Here is a 20,131-nt window from a genome sequence, read left to right as displayed (position 1 = left end):
CGACACGGTACTACTGTACTAAATCATGGGATTCTTTTTCCTTACTCTACAATTCCAAAGCATTATTACACAAACTCTGGTCTGTATTTTTCATAATAATCCTTCTAAAAATCTAATTTAATAATTTATTTTCTTTAAAAATCAAACCTACCTATACGCATAAGGTGCCTATATGAACCCTAGAAAATAGTGTTTACCATATATGCTGATACTGGATTCTCATCAAGAGTGTTCCAAATATGACTTCGTTAAACAAAACAATAACAGATAAACATGGCAAAACAGTAAGACAAGAAAACCTCAGTACCCATTTCAACTAATGACTGGGAAACTCCAGTCTGCACCAGAAAAGTTTACAATTCAAAGACTATAATGTGGGACCAAGGAAGCCCAACACATAACATTCACATATAAATATTCATATACTGGATATGTCCAAGTACACATAAAGAATAAAAAACTGCCGCAGTGGAGTTACAATGTCTAATTATAGTAAGTTCTGAAATAAAACAGGCTCACTCCACAAGCCCAGTCTTATTTACTATGAAAGGCAGTCTGCTCCCTATCATAGCAGTGGGACCCTTTCCACTGAGAGAGCCTGTCTATCACCTGGCCTGGTTTCAAAGTCATTACAAACCCATTTGACATTGTTCAAATTGGAGCCATTAGCCAGAAAGGCTATTTTATGCTGCACGCTATTGGCTGTTTTCCAGGCTAGCACAAGGCCTTGCTCAAAAGAACGTTTTCTATAATTATATGTCACTGTGCAATGTTCACTTCTGCCACACTCTAAAGGGAACTACAAATTGCTAACTTTGCAATTTCTCTGAGCAACATGCTGTTATGTTTCAAAGACAAAGCAGTTTTTCAGGATCCTGAGAGCTATGCTACCACTTGGAGTGAAATAATCCCTGCAGAACCATGACAGAAAAGGAGACATTGGTGGGTTTATCTACCAACATTGAGGACAAACAGTATGGACGTGTGTGTGCAAGTGAGTGGATGGAGAAGAGGGTGCCAACTTTTCAACTGTAATACAACATCTTATAGTGGGTAATAGTATTTAGTAATTCTGCTATCCGTCAGGGCTTACACTCTGACTCAGTCAAATATTAATGCATGCTTTTTCACAGCACTTTTACATGGCTGTTTGTATTCATTTTAATCATAGAGGTGTTGCTTAATATGCAATCCATCAACACCTTTCTGTAGAGTTTCTATGAGATCAGTCTCAAATCCTTTCCAGAGCAATCTACTGATTTTCCAGGACCTCCCTCTCCTCCATTAAACTACTACTTTAATTCCTGTGTTGAAGGTGAAGTTCCCCTTGAGTGCTGGCTTGAGATCAGCATTGATGTTCCCTTAATGAAATTAAGCCTTCAGCAGACTTGAAAGAAACAACACCAACACCAAATAAAAAAAATAATCCACAGATAACTCCACAACACTCCACCTCACTTCTCCACTTTGATGTTGCCCTTGCACTTACTGTAAGTAAACTTTGTCCACAACAACACAGCAACATAAGCGTTTTTTAATATTGTGTGACATCACATGAACATGTGACAACCCGGCCTGTCCCTGGTCTGGCAGCAGCAGCATCCTTTAACAGTTAAACAGCAGCACTTGTGCTCAATATTTAAAATTAAACAGTATGCAAATCCATTTAATTATAATATATTAAAATCACAATTTAGAAAAAAGGGTGTTAACACATAACACAGCTATATTTGTTATTAAATGCACAGTAACTGTGTTTTGTCAAATTTTGTTACAAATCATACCCATCATGTATTACTTAATATATTCCCTTAAATTAATCATCTGTGACCTTGAAAAAGTTCTCAAATCAAAATAAGCACACAGGGAAGTAAGAGACCTTTTTTCAAAAATAATTACCAGTTCTTGCCACATGCTTTCATTTTGTGCTTTTGCATCATTTATACATAAGGCCCCAGATCTTGAATCAGTCGCCTCTCCTCCTTTTCTATCTAATTTTACTTACGATGTGTGCAGGCAAACCCGGGTTCCCCGGTATCCCGTCGTTTCCAGGGATACCCTGAAAGAAGGAACTGAGGTTGAACTGGTTTGTTGCCAATCGAGGGCTAGCTTCTCCCATCTCCACCAGTGGTCATGGCAGACTCAAAGGGTCAGTGTCAAAATGATCAAACCTGTTCTCTCCTCTGCCATGTCGTATGAAATTTACTGAATTTAGAAATCAACATACTTGATTTAAGTGCTATTTTGCGTTCAGCGATTATTCCAAATGCACCCTTGTCAAAGACATGACCTCTTCCATCCAGTTACAATCACCACTTCTCATGTCTTACACCTTTGACTCTTGCAACACAGATCACATTAACACTTTATTTGAAGGTCTGCTTGAATTACAAACTTTAGAAATTCATCAAACTGGTAGTTTAAATAAGCATTGTTTTATTATTTTTAATTTATATTTAAAACCAGCCCTTCAAATAACTGTTCATGTCTTGACGGACATTCCCAAAGCTTGCTCAGTTGCTTCCCATATGGATTAAAGCTTGAAGCACCGTATGGGTTAGTGCATTTATTATTTGATACTGATTATGTAAGCCTATTTTAAACCAAACTATTGCACACATTCAGGATATAATATTGCTCCATGTCCTACATGCATGTTATGAACTTTATTTGCCCATCAAATTGCAAAGCATTTCAAAGCATCGCCTTTCTTAAGTACCCTAAATGCCCAAGCTGAAAGCCTACATCAGCCTTGTAGTTCAATCCAGGCTGATGGAGCAGCTACTGAATTGAACTGAAGAGAGACCCTTCCTCACCATCCAAATGCCACTTTTCTCTTACCTGTGGTCCTTGGATTCCATTGACACCCCGAGGCCCAGGTGGGCCAGGCGGGCCAGGAGGTCCTGGTGGGCCCTACAACACGCAAAGACATGAACATAAATGACATCGCACATTCACAGTCAGAGACAAATGAAGAATTCTGTGATTTTCTGAACAAACTTTGCAAGATAACAACAGAAACAAAGCTTGCAAACAAAACCCAAGTTATCAGACTTGGCAGATCAGACCTGAGGCCCGGGCTGCCATGTGTTTATTGGAGTTCCTGGAGCTCCCTGGAAGCAAAAGTATTCAAAATCAGAGCAGGGTCGTGTGTTTGCACAAACAGAATATATGGAAAATTTTGAAGTTAAGAATAATACAACAAATGTCAAAGCACAGACATATGCAGAGGGGAAATAATGCATCAATGTTTCCTCAATATGTCCCTTGGGGAGTCATAATAAACCCACTGGCAGTGCATTTTAAAAGTCAGTGCATATTCAGACTTCTTTTGTGAGGCAATAATTCTCCAGATTGAATTAACTGAATGCCCATGTGTTTATTTCTGTATGTGTATGCAAGTATACTCACAGGTCCGCCTATGCCCGAGTGCGCTGGTATTATGCAGTTGCACTCTCCAGGTACACCCTGAAATATGCATAAAAAAGACAGATAAAAAAAGCTAAAGTGAAACTCTTTGCACAATTTTAAGCACAGGCTGCAAAACCGAGTCCTCATTCAACATTAAAACTACACCACTTACGGCGAGAAAGTCAGAACTCTTTGAGCTTTCAGGACCCTTTTGTGCAGTTTTGCCAAATCCTGAAATATTTTTCATCACAAAGACACTCATTTGTGAACTCAAAGTGCTGCATTACATGTATTTGGCCCTGAAACCTTGATGTAGTGCAGGAATACAGTGACTGTATGGTATTATGATGCAGAGAAATGTGTAATTCACTTAACGTCTATACTAGAAGGAGCCCACATGATGTCCCCAATTACACACCAGCTTTCATCACTTTCCTATAACATCTAGGTTTCTACATATATACTGTGTGATTTGTATGTATGTGAGCTCTCCCACAGTAGCTCCAGACTCTATTTGAATAAAGTGAATAACATTTCTGAATCCTCTGCAAAATGTTTCATATTTTCCTCATTCTCTTTCAGTTTTCTTGACTTTTTCCTATTTAACCATGGGCTCCTGTCCCACATATCACACCCCTCCCGACCCTTAAGCATAGCTTCCACCGCTCCTTCATCTCTCCCACCCTCTCAGTGACAGTCTGGACTGGTGGCTCTGATGAATGCGGTAATTAATAGTCTCACACACACACTCTCTTCAGGCCCCGAAACTCCTCTTGTCTGCCAGCAACAGTACACTCGTCACCTCTGCTGCTACTCTATCTGTGCCCCGAGGCAGGTGTGTGGATGTGTGTGTCAGCGCATGTGTGTGTGTCTTTGTGGGGGGCGAGGGGAGGGGGGGGGGGGCTGTTGAACCATCTCTTGCGATTACCATCTGTTCCATCCCCTTATATTCAAACCCCTCCAGATCCCTTCATCCAAACAAAACGGTAGACTTACCTTGTCCCCCTTAGCTCCATCAAGTCCCTGCAAGAGAAGGAGACAGTGCAAATGCACACACACACACACACACACACACACACACACACACACACACACAGACAAAGACACACACACAAACACTTAGTTACTCTTGCTTTGTTGTTCCAGAAGAAAGCTCACGGGGCAGTGAGCTGAGCGTAGATCAGGGGACAGAGGATGAGATGGGAGCAGACATTGCCTCTGTTATGGATCGAGGCAGACATCCTTGGTTACAAATGATGCCTAAATCAAGGACAATTCCCAAAGAAGCTCAAAGAAAATTAAAACTCTGAACAGACGCTAACACAGAGGCAACAACTCAAGTTTGCAACTTACATTCATATAACATCTCTTTTAAATTTATGATGCACAAATGAAAAACACACACTTTAGACAAGAAAGGAACAAGACAACTCACAGGTCTGCCGTCAGCTCCTGGCAATCCTTGAGAGCCAGGGGCTCCATCTCTACCCTGTGGGTGAAAAAGTAAATAGCAAAGAGTGTTTTGACAATATAACAGCATGACATTATATTCCCGTATGCACATGCAAAAAGATGCATTTATGTCCTACTGGGGGCCCTGCAACTCCAATGGCCATAGGTCCCTGTGGTCCTGGGGGCCCGACATCTCCTTTAAAACCCTGTGAGAGACAACCAGTGTAAATCACATGGTTTTATGGTTTCAAACAAAGTGAGGTATGTTTTATTGCATATTACAACAATAAGTTGGGCTGCCATCTCTCTATTTTATGCTACCTTTTCCCCTGCAGGGCCAACAGGGCCAGTCAGTCCTCTGGCTCCAGGAGCCCCCTGTACAAAAAACACAGTTTAAACCAAAATGTAAATACCGAGTATATTAAAGGGGCATTAAGGAGTTTTCAGCGGCCCTAGCTTGAACTAATCCATGCTCGTTACATGATAACGTTACATTTAATGCATTGTGCAACATGGGCGTTAGCTTGCCTGTCGGCTTTTCAGTAACTAGTTCTACTGTTGTTGTACTATCTGTGTATCTTTCACCGGAAGCTCATGTCAAGACAGCTAACGTACACGTATTGGATGATAACAAAACGGTTGGTGAGCTGGACTGAATATTATAACAAGATTGTGTCACACTTTATAACACTTACACCGCAGTAAGAAACTTTACTGTAGTGTTAGTGGATGGCTCTTTCTCTGCGTTGTTGTTGCCATTTTGTTGCAGTATTGTATATCATGTGGGTCATGTTAGTTACAGTTACTGAGAGGTGGAGAAGCTGTGTACCTGAGTATCGGTAAAACCACAATAAACGTAATTGAACATTACGAAACAAACAGCGGCAGGTCCAAGCTAACGTAGCGTTAGCTGGCTGCTCCTGGTTGCATCACTATAGGCAAGTAAACCAATTGCTCCACATTTGAGTTTTTCTGTTATATGACTTCTTGAAGACTAATTCAACACTTTGACATAATACCGGTGGTACACAGGATAAAAACATGGGTTGCGTTAGTTGGTGAAATAATGTGTAAAGCGATGCAGCTTTGCACTGGATAACGATAGCAACTGCTCGGTGTTAGCTGGAGAGCTAACGTGACTCTCTCCGTGTTTCTCCACTGTTCACTGTGTTTTTACTTGACATCATCTGAATAAGTTTGGTCTGATGGGCTTCAGCACATAAACCTTTATTGTTGTTTTGTATCCTTACGTGGAGTCTGTGTTTTGCTGTGAGCCGGTTGTTTTATGGTGTTAGTGAACTGCATGTTGTTAGCTGCCGTGTTGTCGCTGTAGTGTGAGAGAGGCACGGGAGTGCGCACAGAGCTGAATCTGACCCATTGTCCTCACATTTATAGCAAAATAGTGGCTGATGCAAGCAACAGAGAAAACAGGCGTGAGCTTCATTTTGAGCCCATTGACAATAAGGCAATGAAAATATGATTTTTTAACAAGTAATTTCATTGAAAAACTACATAAACTTTAAAGTAGGACTTTATAAATATGAGAGAAACTTACTACAAGCCCTGGGAGTCCTCTTGGTCCCTCTTCACCCTATGACATAATTGTAAAAGACAAAACAAAAAGAAAGGCAAGAGGTTTAGGTGGTCTGGGGAGGAAACAAAGAGTTGAGTTTTGGGTGAGGAGGACTGACTGTTAGACATGTTTTACAGTGTAGTACTAGCGAAGGGCCGGCCTCCAGGTGACAACAGAGCAATGAAGATTGCACAATGTATTTGAGAGTGGCCCAGGCCCATGATAATTTTTAGTTGGTTATTTACAACCTCATGACTTTATTTTTAGCTCTAAGAGGGAGGGAAACTCTGATATTGTATAGCTATGTATATGGTTTGTATGATAGAGCTGCATCAGCTATCAACATAAAAGTACTTTATTAATCCAGGTGTGTTTTTTTAAGGACACATCAGCCTTACTTGTGGTCCTGGAAGGCCAACTCCAGCAGCTCCAGCTTCTCCCTACAGGGTGCACAGGACAACACAGATTAGAATCTGTCAGTGATGCATGATGCATTTATTTATAAACTTGATAAAAAACAATAAATGCACATTCAAACCTTGTCTCCTTTGGGACCGGTGGGCCCCTGCACTCCTGGTAAGCCTAGTTTTCCCTGACAATAAAACATGTAAGATGGTCGTCACTATTCTGATAGTACAGAGATTTAGAGCCAGAAGTGAATAAATGCAAAATTCCCACACATTTTTGCCATTTTTTCCTTGTCCTGGGGGTCCAGGTTCTCCTCTCTCTCCTTTCGGGCCTGGCACGGCTAAACCGTCACCCACCGCAATGCCCAGAGAAGGACAGCTGGTACATGCATCACCCTGGGAAAGCACAACAAATCCAAATTGTGACCCAAGGACCATTTGGAACAATCAAACTTAAGTAAAAAAAATGACAGTGCCCCCATGTAGCCAATAAGTGTCCATTTTTAACCACTGGAAACCATAATTGGTCCAAAAAGTGTAACCGGTGGTGTCTCGGATATCACCTGTAAATTGATGGAGACATACTAACTCAAACTAGATCTAAGGACTTTGCATAAAACATGGCTGCTACTTTCAATACTATATAGCTGATGCAATAAAGTTCAGGTACTCTGTACCTTCTCTCCTTTCAAGCCCATTGATCCATCCCGACCAGGCTCTCCGGGCAGTCCTGGGGCTCCAGCAGCTCCGTCCATTCCCTTATCTCCCTGATCTCCACGTTCACCCTGGTAACATTAAAAAAAAAGATAAGAGGCCCTAACAATATCGGTCAATATTCTATTGATGGACAGTTGGTGGCAGTAATGCATTAACAGTTTAGAAGAAGAAGAATTTCTTTGGACTTAATCACAATTGTCTTGGGCGGCGCTAAACCCAGGATGAAGCAAAGGTGCCTTTGCAAAATAGTGTTGCAAGATAGCGGAAGGGCAGGAGAATTTGGACTGACACACAGCCTACTTCCTATGAGCCAGACTAGCTAAGAAGGGTCTATCTGCGGTCTCACAGACTACACAACCCCTGTGGAAACTATCTGGATTAACATACTTATTTTAAAACCTAACCAAGTTTGGTTGGTGCCCAAGTCTTACTAGTGGGAGTGAGCTGCAGATAGACCTACTTGGACTATCTGGTATTCACAAAATAAGCTCTGAAAATATTTTATGAGGAAGAAATGCACTCAACCAAATTGTTAGATCTCAAGGATACACACAATGCATTTTGGTGAGAAACACTGAATTTAAACATAACTTTTATTTTCTTTTTTCAAAAAAACATGTTGCTAAATCAAACTAAAGCATATTTTTATTATTACTGGCTGATCTGAGCTTTTGTGTTTTATTACGAGATTTATTGACCTCACAATAGTAATGGTTTCAGCCTCAAAAACCCTGTATCGTCTGGCTGTACTTTGACGTCCAAGCAAAATGGGAGCGCTTCAAGGTAATTTAAAGCAGCCTGGCTCTGTTGATGGCAGATTTATTTTCCAGTTTTTTCGGTAGAGTGATGTGAATGCTTCAAAAGACAGATTTGGTGACCTGAAACAAGAGGGCCTGGGCTGGCTTAAAATATTATTCAATATCATGTGGCGTGATATTCCTGCACACATCCCGGTCCCAGTATATGTCAGATTAGTTAAGAAAGTCTGACTGTCTCCATAGGCCACCAGTAACTCCAAATAGTCCAATTCATCCAGGTTTTTCAATAGGTTATTAAAGGTAGACTGTTGTGGGTAGGTGGACATTGAGGTTTTTAAAAACCGCACAGAATGCAGAAGAGACATTGATTAGTTGGTTTTACTTTCTCAGCTGACATCAAGGCTGTTTAATGTGGTGTGAATGTGTTGTTGTGTCACTGATTGTATACATAGTGTGTGAAAATACATATAAAGAACTAGTTTTTAAAGATCTATAAATTTTTTTTAACAAGACACATACCTTTTCTCCTTTTGTACCAGCAAGACCTGGTGGGCCCTGTGTAAGCATACAGAAGGTGATGAACAAGCGGATGCAGATACATGATACACATACAGGTGCACAGTGAATGCACACACCCACACTCTCAATACAGGTAAATATAGCTGTTGACATAAAGCTAAGCACAGAGGCACACCGCATGTCATTGGGACGGGTGGGAACAGAGATTTATTACACTTAGTAACACATCTGCAGTAAGAAGAGAATCCCTGCATGTCCTACATGTACAATAAGCATTATGGTTATTTCACCTTTGGGGTAAAATCTTTCAGCATATCATACTTTTCTCATCCAGACGCTGCTTAATTTCTGTCATTGTGGCAACAAAATAGGTTAGCAAGATGCTGCTTTGGTTTTGTGGAATTTGTATGTTTTCATTTGTATTATTAACTCAGGTAAAGACAGATCCTTCTGACAGTGGTGCTGTAAGCAGTATATATTGCAGTATATATTTCTACTGTTTAACCAAAGGATTCTATCAAATAATGTTTCTGGTTCTACAGGAGCTTGGTTGTACGCTACTGTACTCTTCCATGTTCTTTCAGTCACATTGTATTGTGCCATTTCAGGTTCATGAGTATATTAAACAATAAAATTCAATAATAAAAAAAATATAAAGCACAATAACATGTATAATAAAGCACAACAAAACAAATTGTGGCAATATATACAATATACGATTTAAGCCATTCCATTAGATCAGACAGTCAATAATGTGATAAACTCCAACAGAAAGTGAGTGATCAGTGCAAAACAGTGAGTACAAACATAAGAACCTAAATCATTTCCTGTCAATTTAAGCAGTAGGGATTATTGGTTCATGAGAGCATCATACTTCCCTCTAAAGGGACCAAGAAGAAGAAGTAATAATTTTTTTTTTTTATAATTTAATTTGATTTAGTTTCTATATATTCTTGTGCTGGACATCTTTTTCCTACAGATCAATCGCACCTGTTTTCCATCAGCTCCGAGACCAGGAAGTCCAGGTGGACCTGGAAGGCCTGGTTCGCCTCTTGTTCCGTCAGGCATTTTGATGCCGGTGGGGCCGCTACCAAACTCAGATGGTTGGCACACACCGCACTCGCCCTTAGGGAAGGGCAGGGAGTCAGGAAGGTTTGTTTGCATGACAATCAAGCTAAAAAATGGTAAAAGCAATGCATACATTTTATGGCTTACCTTCGGGCCAGGAAGACCAATACCAGGCGGCCCTGGCTCTCCCTGTCAAAAGACAAAAGTAATATTAAAGTGGTATGGAATGAGATGATGTATTAAATGGGTTTCTACACACAGGTAATTGTAACTCACCTGTAAGAGATAATTTTGTGTTGCCGGTGTTAGCATTATTACTGCTTACTAACTGCCATTTCTCACTTGAATTCCATCTGTCACGTAAGCTAGATAAAGCCCCGTCTTTACCTTGTACATAGTTTTTGTACTGCAGTATGTTACGGACAAAACGGAAATACTCTGACTACAAAAAAACAAAAACAAAACAAGACTGGAGCTTTCTTACTCTAAAAGCACTGAAGCTAAATTCCAGAAAGCTTTGTTGAATGTATCCAGTCTTGCACAGTAGACTTTGTCACTCTATTCTCTTACCTTTGAGCCTTTCTGTCCATCCTTGCCACTGGGTCCCCCTGACCCAGGCTTTCCCTGTCATATGGACACATTTCATTTAACATCACAGAATTAGGATGTGAAGCGAGACAATCTGTTTTAAAGAACTGAACCTCAACTTACCGGCTTACCGTCAGCTCCTTTGCTGCCTGCAGTACCCTGCAGGCGAATTAAAAAAGTGACTACCGTATCTGAATTTCACAAATTGACAAAAAAAATTGATGGGTCTTTTAAATTGGTAATTCACGTTTCATAGTAAGGAGCACCCTACAGGCGACCATGCCAAGTGATTCTGGTTTTTCGCTACCTACGCCTTTCATTAATAAGTTCCCCACAGAGTAAAATCCCTATGGCAGACAGTTTTGGGCCCTAGAATTAGTGCACTGCTGTGATTATCTGCCTCATGAAGTCTATTAAGAGAAGCAACCTACTGAGTGAGTTCCCCCTTATGTAAGCGTAGTCTGCTATTGAGGTCACCTACTCTAAATCCTGTTTCTTTTTATGTTACTTACCTTCTCTCCTCTAAGACCAGGTGATCCTACATTCCCTGGCTTCCCCTGTGGAGCAGAAAAATCATTCATCTTAAACGAAGGTGCTTATCATTGTTCAATGTGCTAGCAAACGCACTGGCGTCAACAAAATCAGAAATAAACATATAAACAAAAAACAAATACCCAATCAGATTTTCTAATATTGTTTCCCTTTAGTGAGACCAAAGTCCTCCAACAAGATAATGTGTAATTGTTTTTAGCTTGGTTGTGTTTATGAGTTGTTATTCAGTACTAGAATGACATTAACTCATACAGTACTAAAAAAGACTTACTTGCTCTCCCTTCTGTCCAATCCCAGGCTCTCCCTTCTCACCCTTCTGCTGCAGTGTGTTGGCCATGACACCGGGAAAGAGATTAGGGGGTAACTCCCCAAGACTGGGGCACACAGAGCAGGGGTCTCCCTAAAGTACGTAAGCGGATCAGATGTGGGTCAAAGATTGTCTCCAAATAATTATTATCAGGTTCAATCAAATAAGTTTAACATGGTCAAAAAAAGCTCTAGTGCTCCAAGACAGCTGCAACAAATGTTACATAAAAACTATGTGGACAGGTTTGGCAATAAATACGATATTTAGTTTACTAATTAGGGTACTTTATCTGGCTGACAGCAGAATTAAGTAATCTAACCAAGCCTAATAAAGACACCAAGCTGACCTTTTCTCCTTTGGAGCCGTCTGATCCTGATTCTCCCTGCCAAATGCAAAAAACACAGGCAAATTAGTTCCAGCTCCTCTTGATAAACATATTTGCTTTGAGATGTCTCAACATGGCATTGGAAGCATACAGTGGGGAAATTAGGAAGATGTGGGTGGGAAGGTGTGGGTGCGTGGACTCGAGCAGGTTGACATTCATGCACATATGGGTATGGACCTACTAAGGTGGCCGTGTGTAGGAGTGCTGAATGTGTGTGTTTGAGTGTGCACTTTGTGGGGTTTAGTTCAGCTAGTTCAGCTTGTATCTGCTTTGGGAGAGAGAGCCTCCTGCATTGCTGATGTTAGCATATTTGAAAGTGTAGGAGTACAGATTAGCGTGTATAGGTCACGCTTCTACAGAATATGAATGAACCATAAGCTGTAAATGAATGAGGGGGAACTTTTAATACCTTCTGTCCTGCCTTGCCATCTGCACCTCGGGGCCCCTGGTAAATATAGGGAAAGGAAAGAGAAGAGAGGAGCAGGAATGAGCCAGAAGTAAGAGTGTTGTTGGTTCAACTTTGTTAAGAGTGAGGTCATATCTCACACTCCCTCTCTGTGGCTCTACCTCCTTCTCATTCTGTCCTAACCAGGTATGACAGATGGATGGTGACATTATTGGAAATCGTTGCACAGAGAATCTCATGAGGCTCTAGATTTATACCCTCCCCGCCAATACACAAATCATTCCCCATTTCCTCTGCTGGAGTAAGAGGGAAGATGTAGAATGAACAGAAAGAGAAGCATGCACATGTATAGTGCGCATGTGGAGTCCTGACTCTCCAGAGGGAGAAAAAGATGCGTTAAGATTACATTAACAAATTGCCCTTTGCCTTGGACAATAAACTTTTGACAGCATTTCACACTTTCTCTCCTTCCGCTACGACTACACTGAGAATTACAAGGGCAAATACAACCCCGAGGTAAAAAATAAACACCATACTTTCCCTCAGAATGATAAGAAAAATAAAATATATCAAACAAGTGCTCAAGGTTCAATCGTCAGATACAGCTCAGACTGTGTCTACGACCCCCTAATAAAACATGTAGCAAGATCCTAAAAATGTTAAACTGAGCACCCGGGTTTAGAATACATTACAGTTTGACATTGCAGTGAAACTGTTGTACTTACCGGCAGTCCCCTCTCCCCTATCCCTGGTAATCCAGTATCTCCTTTAGGACCTGGCTTTCCTTGCAGAGCCACTGTGTTACCCATGTCTCCAGGCAGCACAGGGCACACTTCGCATGGATCACCCTAGAGATTGAACATGAGTCAAAATCCACACAATATGGGGATGAGAGAGCACACAGGCATGCAGATAAGGAGATTAAAGACAATGTTTACGGATACCTTCTCTCCTTTATACCCTGCTGTTCCTCTTGGTCCCTATGAAAACAGCAGAATCCCATTCAAACATTGATGTATCAGCTCACAGATGGAAAACTGTGGAATCGCAAGCATACATTACTGAATATCAATCAATGTTTAAAAGAGTCTCTCACTGGATCTCCTGGCAATCCATCTTCTCCCTTCGGTCCTGTGTCTCCCTGTTAACACAAATCATTTGTCTTAAGTTAAAACTATTTTTACAGGTACCCTGAAAACAATCTTCAAAAAAGCATCTTTGGGTTTCTTGTTTCTCTTGTCTAGTATGTCATTTTGATTTTTGCTAGCCTAAGAATGGCAAGCATTTCTGAATCCACAGCAGATCATGCATTACTTCAGCTAAAGTGAAAACATAAACACGAACAAAAATGAAGTTATGATGTTAAAATTGTCTAGATCAGTGATTTCCCCCCAAGCCTTTTCTTATCAGCTCAAAATAGCCATTCATTTACCTAATATTTAGCTATATTATTATTATTTTTTAGCTATTCAACTGTTTATACGCTACCAGCTAACTATTTCAACTGTTAATTAATTACTTCTAGCTATTTCAAACGTTAAATCCTTACTTCTGGCTGGTTATTTCAACTACCTATCCATTACCACTTACTTAACTAACTATTTTAACTTATCTGCTATGCTCTTCTCTGCTGTTAGTTTACTGTAGCCTGCATTTACTGAAGATTAGCATCACTCCAGTTTTCTCCTTAACACATATGTGAATATATTATTTAAAATTTTATCTTAATTGTATTCCACATACCCCCTGGCAATTGCTGCCCTTAGGTGCCTCTGGTTGTCAGTAGTCTTGATCACTTATCACTTCGCATATCATGGGGTCATACAATATCATTTGTACCGAAGGGTTAACCTACCTTGTCTCCTTTTGCACCACCCGGTTCACCCGGAGGGCCCTGATAGGAAAAAATGTGCATAAATCTTTTCAAATGATTTTCTTAAGACACTTCTAAGCTTCTATCAAGGGCAATGAATGCTGCACCAAAAGAAGGAGTTCTGCCAATTCCTCCCCTGCACGTCTGAGAGCAACGTCTAATTTCTTTAAGATGAGTGTAAGGACATTAAGATAATCAGGGAAATGAAACCTTCCGAGAAGTGCATATAGGCTTATTTTTTTCCTTTAGAGTTCTCTAATTAAAAAAAAACACACTTACTGGTGGGCCGGGCTTTCCGACTCCTGGTGGGCCTGGATGTCCGGGCTTCCCTGGCTCCCCGGCCAACCCTTCAGGGCCCACCAAACCTGGGGCACCCTGGGAAAACAATTTCAACGAAGCTCTATAAAATCTAAACTGAACTGAATGTATGTGACAGATAGATTGATGGTAGAAACTCCCAGACTTAATGCAGACAGACCTTCTGTCCCTTCGGGCCGACTACACAGATGGACCCTGCTCGACCCTGGGAAATGGTGACAGACAGAGAGGGAAGTGACAACATCAGTACAGGTCAGTGGCATCATCAGTGTCAGCCCAGAAAAATCAAACAAGCGCTACAGAAATCTATCTCCAAAACGTCTTCATGAATAGTTAAAGACACTTGTTGATTTCCCTCATTTATTTGACATTTTACAATTGGAAATAGAAAGAGGCAGAATTGTAGAGTCTGTAAGATGTATTATCTTCAGAAGTGCATATGCAATATTTTCTGCCTGCCTGATTCAAGTCACATCAACAGGCACATTCATATTCACAATGTCAGATGGATGGGAGGCTTAAGAAAATCTATCCCCCACCAAATCCATCTGTCCACGACAAGCACTTAGCCTGGTGAACAACTAAATATGAGTGTGTCTGATGTCAAAAACCAGGGGAATATCTCAGAGCACACACACGTTGTAATTTGTTCCTCAAAACTTTTCATGCGTCTACAGGATCACCGTGCTGAACAGGGAAGATTATAAGGTTTAAATCTTCCTGAATAGGCGCCTGCCTGTGTGAGAGACGAACAGAACAGTCAATGAGGCAGCATTGATTGTGCAAGCTTTGTTGCTCTAGCCTAATCTAACAGGCATTAACAGGCAGACTTAACGCCATGGGAGAGAGGAGGGGGGAGAACAGATTTCAATGGGAGCCTAAGCTTAAAGAGTAATACCATATAAGTTTCCTGAATATCCACTCTTAGCCTGATAAAAGTGGCTGCGTAAGTGGATGTGTGTGTGTGTGTGTGTGTGTGTGTGTGTGTATTAGTGTAGGTGTATAAGTGTGTTTGTGAGTACATGTTCAATTTAGCATTTGTGGTATTGAAAATATATAATTCAGGCTAACTGTTAGACTTAACCTCAAATCAAATAAATTTTTTATAGAGAATATTCTTAGTATAGAGAAAATAGAAAACACCTACGTCCTTCCCCGGAGTGCCTGTGAGACCCTGTACACCGATCTCTCCCTTTTGACCTTTTTCTCCCTAGGCAGAGCCAGAGAAAAAAAAGGCGACATGCGAGAGAGAGAAGAGAAAATTAAAAAAAGGTGTTTTCTTAATTACATGATCATTAAAAGGCCATATCTTTATTCATCACTGAAAGTTTCTTAAACCTTTCACCTTGTACCCAGCTGCTTCGCCCCAGTTGGCAGGCAGTGCCTGTGGAGAGAAGTAATGGAGACAAGGTCCAGATCAATGACCTGGCTCTAAGGAGACATCACACACAAATCACTGGAGCATAGCAAACAACACAGTCAGTAACCCTTATGGACTACCAGGAGGACCCATATGCTCCAATCACACACACACACACATCTACACTTACACACACACAACCTGAGAAACAATCCATATTATGCATGCTTTGATCTGAGATTTCTATATCAGATGCATATATGAATCAGATGCATAAAACTGACACATATGCACACAATGACTCACTGGTAAAAAAAAAACAAAAAAACATACAAAGCACACAGTCATTCCTACTGTATAATTAATGTTGGAACTGGATGCCTGGAAATTAGGTTTTGAATAAAGATCCAACTGCATAGCTGAAGGGTTAGTGGGGTTGGGAGGCAGTGGGATGTGGTGCTGTAACCTGTAGCAGGAGATTGGCACTCACCGGCTCGCCTTTCTCTCCCTTCTGGCCCTTGGATCCCTCTGTGCACTGAGGTTAGAGACACTTGGTTGGCATGTATTATCACAGACCAATTTTTGGCCAGATTTCAGGTTCATACTGTGCTGCATGCCAAATAACGAGACAATGCTTTTCTGCAAAAACCAGGCAGAGACGCAATGGAAAAGTTACTTACTGGACCTGAATGGGAGCCAGAACAGCCGTCACCCTAAGATGGAGAGAGGCAGGAGAGGAGAATGATTGCTTGTGGGCGAGGAATACAATCAGTGAGCACTGAAGAATGCATATCAGCTAGGTGGTGGATTGGTCCATAGCCAGTATATTATTATACTGCAACAGCATCAAAGTGTGTGTGTTTATGAGTGTGTCGGTATCATTGTGCTAGGCATGTCAGGGCACATGTGATGAAATCACACATTCCGCTGATATTAGTCTTATGTACATGTCTTTCACACTCACCCGGTCGCCTTTTTCCCCTTTCAACCCAGCAAGTCCACCAAGATTTATTACCTGCAACACACACACACACACACACACACACACACACACACACAGTGTCACCCAAATATTATACCTTTGACGAGTTCTAATGGAAAGAAGTGAAAGTAAAGATCAGTGATCCTTACATTTTCTTCCCTATTCAGGAGTAAACAACCAGCACACTACAGGCACAGAGAGAGAATTATCATTATACTTGAATTAATATCATTGAACAAGTTGTGTGTCTGCGCAACTGGAAATAAATGGGTTGTAGTTTCTGCAGTCACCAGGTGGTGGCACTGTTACACAAAACTAAACTGTGCTGAACCCCTGTGCTGCTACAGTATGCAGTTAAAAAGGATGAGTGGTGGGCAAGTGGGCACACACACCTTCCACAGGGGTGGGGTGGGGGGGAGATCAATAGGAATGTCTGATTCCCACAGCACAGGAGTCAGCACACCAGCTGCTCCTCACAGGAGGCCACTCACACACGCACTTACACGCACCAAATAGGGAGAACCGTTATAAATAACTGAAGCATTTTTAGCAGAAGCGGGTGATTAAAGCCAAATCCCCCACCCGGTGTTTATGGGAGTCTTGCTTTCACACACCAGAGCTTGCTGAAACGACGACTGGTAACAGCACGGAGACAATGTGTCATTCAATGTGTAATTCTCCCTCTTCTCTTTGCTCCCTATTACGAGTTAGAAATCTATCAATGGCTGGCTCGACCAGCTGCAATGACGAGCCACTCTTTCCGAGCTCTTGTCTGTCATATAGTTCTACTTAAAACCTCAGCGGCTTTTGCCTTTGTATTGTTTATTCTCTAAATTCAGCTTTGAAATGGAAAACTCAGATGGCTGGAAACAAAAAAAGCAACATGAGAATCTCTGAACAGTTCTTTCCCTCCTACCTGTATATGAACTGTAGTTCGTATTTATATTAACCCAATGTTTGTCCCATAAGCACAGGAGCATCCAAGCTGTGTGTCTACCTCTGTCTTTCTCTCTCCCTATTTTCTCCTCCTTGCCCTCTCCTTTTCACTCAGGCTGGATCCTCGGCCTTCCTGCGACCTCCCTCTCTCCCCTGTCGGTGCCTCATTCCAGATGTTTTCAATCTGGATCTTCATCCTCCAGGAGAATTAGCCTCTCATCCGGTCTCTCTCTCACTATCTCCCTCCCTTGTGTGCATGTTGTCCTTGTCTCTCTCTCCCTCTGTGTGTTTCTTTTCCTCCTCTTACCTGTGTGAATGGTGTGCTTAGAGCTTTGCCTCTTGTGAATCTCAGTAGTCTTTCTAGATCTCCATGGTGGAGAGGAGGTGGTGTGCCTCACTTAATTTGACTGTTAGGCTTAGTATTTAGTAGTAGCATACTACTACCATGCTATGTTTTTCACAGTAAACATGCTATTGTGCAATCCTAATTTATCTCGTTATGTATATTACATCCCTTCACTACATAAACACACTTGTTGGCAGTACAATTCATTGACTAGAGAATGAAACATCCCAATACAAAGGTTCATTCTAAGGAATTTTTAATATTAGTATAATTTTTTGGCCACTTGAGAAAAGAGGACACCTGACCTGATAAATTCATTACTAACTCCTAGTTCTTTAGCTGCTAAATGCTCTATTATGTTGTCTAGTCACTAAAATGCTCTGTAGAAAACTTCTACAACAATAACTTTCTGAATGTTCGGCACTATAATCCCTTTCACATTACACAAAGTCATTTTATTCATTGGTCATCTATAAATATTAATTTTTGCAGCTTTTCAGTTTTTACAATTGGCTTCCCAGTACAAAGTTTCAAATTTCGTATCCTAGATAGTAGAGTCTTATAAAAATATTTAACATCCAAATAAATAGGCTCAGTTTTTGACATCTAACATCCCAATACACAGGCTCTCGTTCTACATTATGCATGCCTACACCTATTGTCTCTCTAGCTGCCAGGCATTGACAGAACAAGGGCAAGAGCCAGCACACACCAATGAAATTCTAACAGCAGTATAAACATAAATTAGTTACTGCCTGGGTTGTAACAATCTTAACAATACGTAAAATTGATTATATTTGGGTTTATGTGCAAGAGAAACTTTCTTATTTATTCTGAAGCATAATCTAATTGCAAAGAAAGGAAGTACATGCTGGGATTTCAGTGCTGGAATAGCCCTTTGTGTTAATACATTTCTGTTGATTGGTGGAGCTGAGCCTTTGGACTCCAAGAAATAGCGAGAACAAGCTATAGAGGAATAGCTGAAACTGCATGACATGAACACTCAAAATTGGACCATTCATTATAATAATCATATTAATACATACATAGGCCTTCTTGGCATATTTGCTGGTATTTGTGTCACAGTTAATAATATCAGGTTGTATTATCAATGGATTCCTATAGGCACTATGCCCATTTTTACCCTGAAGAAAATGTAATTTTACCAAAATTAAATTCACAAAGCAAAGGAAAAGTCACTTTTGTTTCTTTGTGTGTGCCCCCAGTGGCAGGGCAAGCTTCATGCTCCAAACCAGGTAATAACCTACATCGGGGAAGTCAGGGGAGGCGACCAGCTGCATTAGTAAACACACACACACACACAAGCAACATAATGAAGCGTCTGGAGTTTTGTATTCTATTTGTGAAAAGAACATACCTATTGTAGGTGAGTGTCTCGAGTGAGATTCAGCGCATAATGAGGTGTAAATCAGTCCTCGGTCACTCAGCAAGCTGGGTATGTGTGAGGGAGGGAGGCGAGGAAATACAGATAGACTATTTACCCCATGCACATCACACAACATAAAGGTGCACACACACACACACACACACACACATATGGCCTGCATATTCTCTTCCTATTTGAATTACAGCAGTACATACATGTTGGAGGTCTATTCATCCATCTATATGCTTGCTGGACCCTATTTCAGGACATATTGGGCTAGAGGAAGGGTACATATTGGACTAGTTGCCAGTCCATTCATGCTGGAGATTTCTCCAATTCACCTAACCTGCATGCCTTTGGACCATGGGAGGAAACCAAAGCACACATGGTGTCACTGTGCCAAACTATGGGATCAGCCACTGTGCCATCAAATTTCTGTAGAAATTTTGTACTGTTAAATTAAATGAGTGTATGTGAATTGTGAGGCTTACTTTCTCTGCCACATCCTTGGATGCAAAAATATCCTGTTGGTAGAAAGAAAGAAAAGATGATAAAGACAGAAAGAACGATAGATAACGTCAGGCTTTTTTGTCTTTCACATATCTGAATATGAGTCAATTTTACTAACATTTTTGGCTCCACATAGGTCCACAATTGGTTTCTGTGTATGTTTAGACACTAATGCTGTCAGTTTCGTGACCAAAACTGGCTCATATAATATTCAGACTGAATCCAATAGCTTTGAAGGCCATTCACAGAGATATTATTTAGTCTAGTTATCTCTAT

The 20,131-nt window shown here is 40.9% G+C and overlaps 1 protein-coding gene across 3 annotated transcripts in view; it reads right to left on the bottom strand.

Moving 5' to 3' along the window:
• Positions 1-20,131, bottom strand: part of col16a1 (collagen, type XVI, alpha 1) — a 70,356-nt gene that overhangs the window by 15,471 nt on the left and 34,754 nt on the right. The window contains exons 9-43 of one of the 3 annotated variants that reach the window (XM_038724751.1): positions 19,837-19,869; positions 16,826-16,861; positions 16,659-16,709; positions 16,375-16,407; positions 16,185-16,229; positions 15,680-15,718; positions 15,482-15,544; positions 14,495-14,539; positions 14,296-14,391; positions 13,999-14,037; positions 13,240-13,284; positions 13,088-13,123; positions 12,869-12,991; positions 12,147-12,182; positions 11,699-11,734; positions 11,317-11,445; positions 11,006-11,050; positions 10,617-10,652; positions 10,476-10,529; positions 10,053-10,094; positions 9,828-9,962; positions 8,838-8,873; positions 7,521-7,628; positions 7,117-7,239; positions 6,975-7,028; positions 6,835-6,876; positions 6,419-6,454; positions 5,185-5,238; positions 5,001-5,069; positions 4,847-4,900; positions 4,408-4,434; positions 3,412-3,468; positions 3,069-3,113; positions 2,842-2,913; positions 2,006-2,059 (exon numbers count right to left, since the gene is read on the bottom strand). In XM_038724751.1, coding sequence (XP_038580679.1) covers positions 2,006-2,059; positions 2,842-2,913; positions 3,069-3,113; positions 3,412-3,468; positions 4,408-4,434; positions 4,847-4,900; positions 5,001-5,069; positions 5,185-5,238; positions 6,419-6,454; positions 6,835-6,876; positions 6,975-7,028; positions 7,117-7,239; positions 7,521-7,628; positions 8,838-8,873; positions 9,828-9,962; positions 10,053-10,094; positions 10,476-10,529; positions 10,617-10,652; positions 11,006-11,050; positions 11,317-11,445; positions 11,699-11,734; positions 12,147-12,182; positions 12,869-12,991; positions 13,088-13,123; positions 13,240-13,284; positions 13,999-14,037; positions 14,296-14,391; positions 14,495-14,539; positions 15,482-15,544; positions 15,680-15,718; positions 16,185-16,229; positions 16,375-16,407; positions 16,659-16,709; positions 16,826-16,861; positions 19,837-19,869 — 2,028 coding nt within the window. The remainder of the gene's footprint in view (positions 1-2,005; positions 2,060-2,841; positions 2,914-3,068; positions 3,114-3,411; positions 3,469-4,407; positions 4,435-4,846; positions 4,901-5,000; positions 5,070-5,184; positions 5,239-6,418; positions 6,455-6,834; positions 6,877-6,974; positions 7,029-7,116; positions 7,240-7,520; positions 7,629-8,837; positions 8,874-9,827; positions 9,963-10,052; positions 10,095-10,475; positions 10,530-10,616; positions 10,653-11,005; positions 11,051-11,316; positions 11,446-11,698; positions 11,735-12,146; positions 12,183-12,868; positions 12,992-13,087; positions 13,124-13,239; positions 13,285-13,998; positions 14,038-14,295; positions 14,392-14,494; positions 14,540-15,481; positions 15,545-15,679; positions 15,719-16,184; positions 16,230-16,374; positions 16,408-16,658; positions 16,710-16,825; positions 16,862-19,836; positions 19,870-20,131) is intronic. The other 2 variants (XM_038724753.1, XM_038724752.1) reach the window with 2 other exon arrangements.

The sequence above is a fragment of the Micropterus salmoides genome, unplaced genomic scaffold (genome assembly GCF_014851395.1).
Source record: "Micropterus salmoides isolate LMB-PRFRI ecotype aquatic unplaced genomic scaffold, ASM1485139v1 Ms_hic_scaffold_17, whole genome shotgun sequence".
Taxonomy (NCBI): Eukaryota; Metazoa; Chordata; class Actinopteri; order Centrarchiformes; family Centrarchidae; genus Micropterus; species Micropterus salmoides.
Note: the sequence above shows the minus strand (reverse complement) of the source record. Positions and strands in the feature narration are given on the sequence as shown.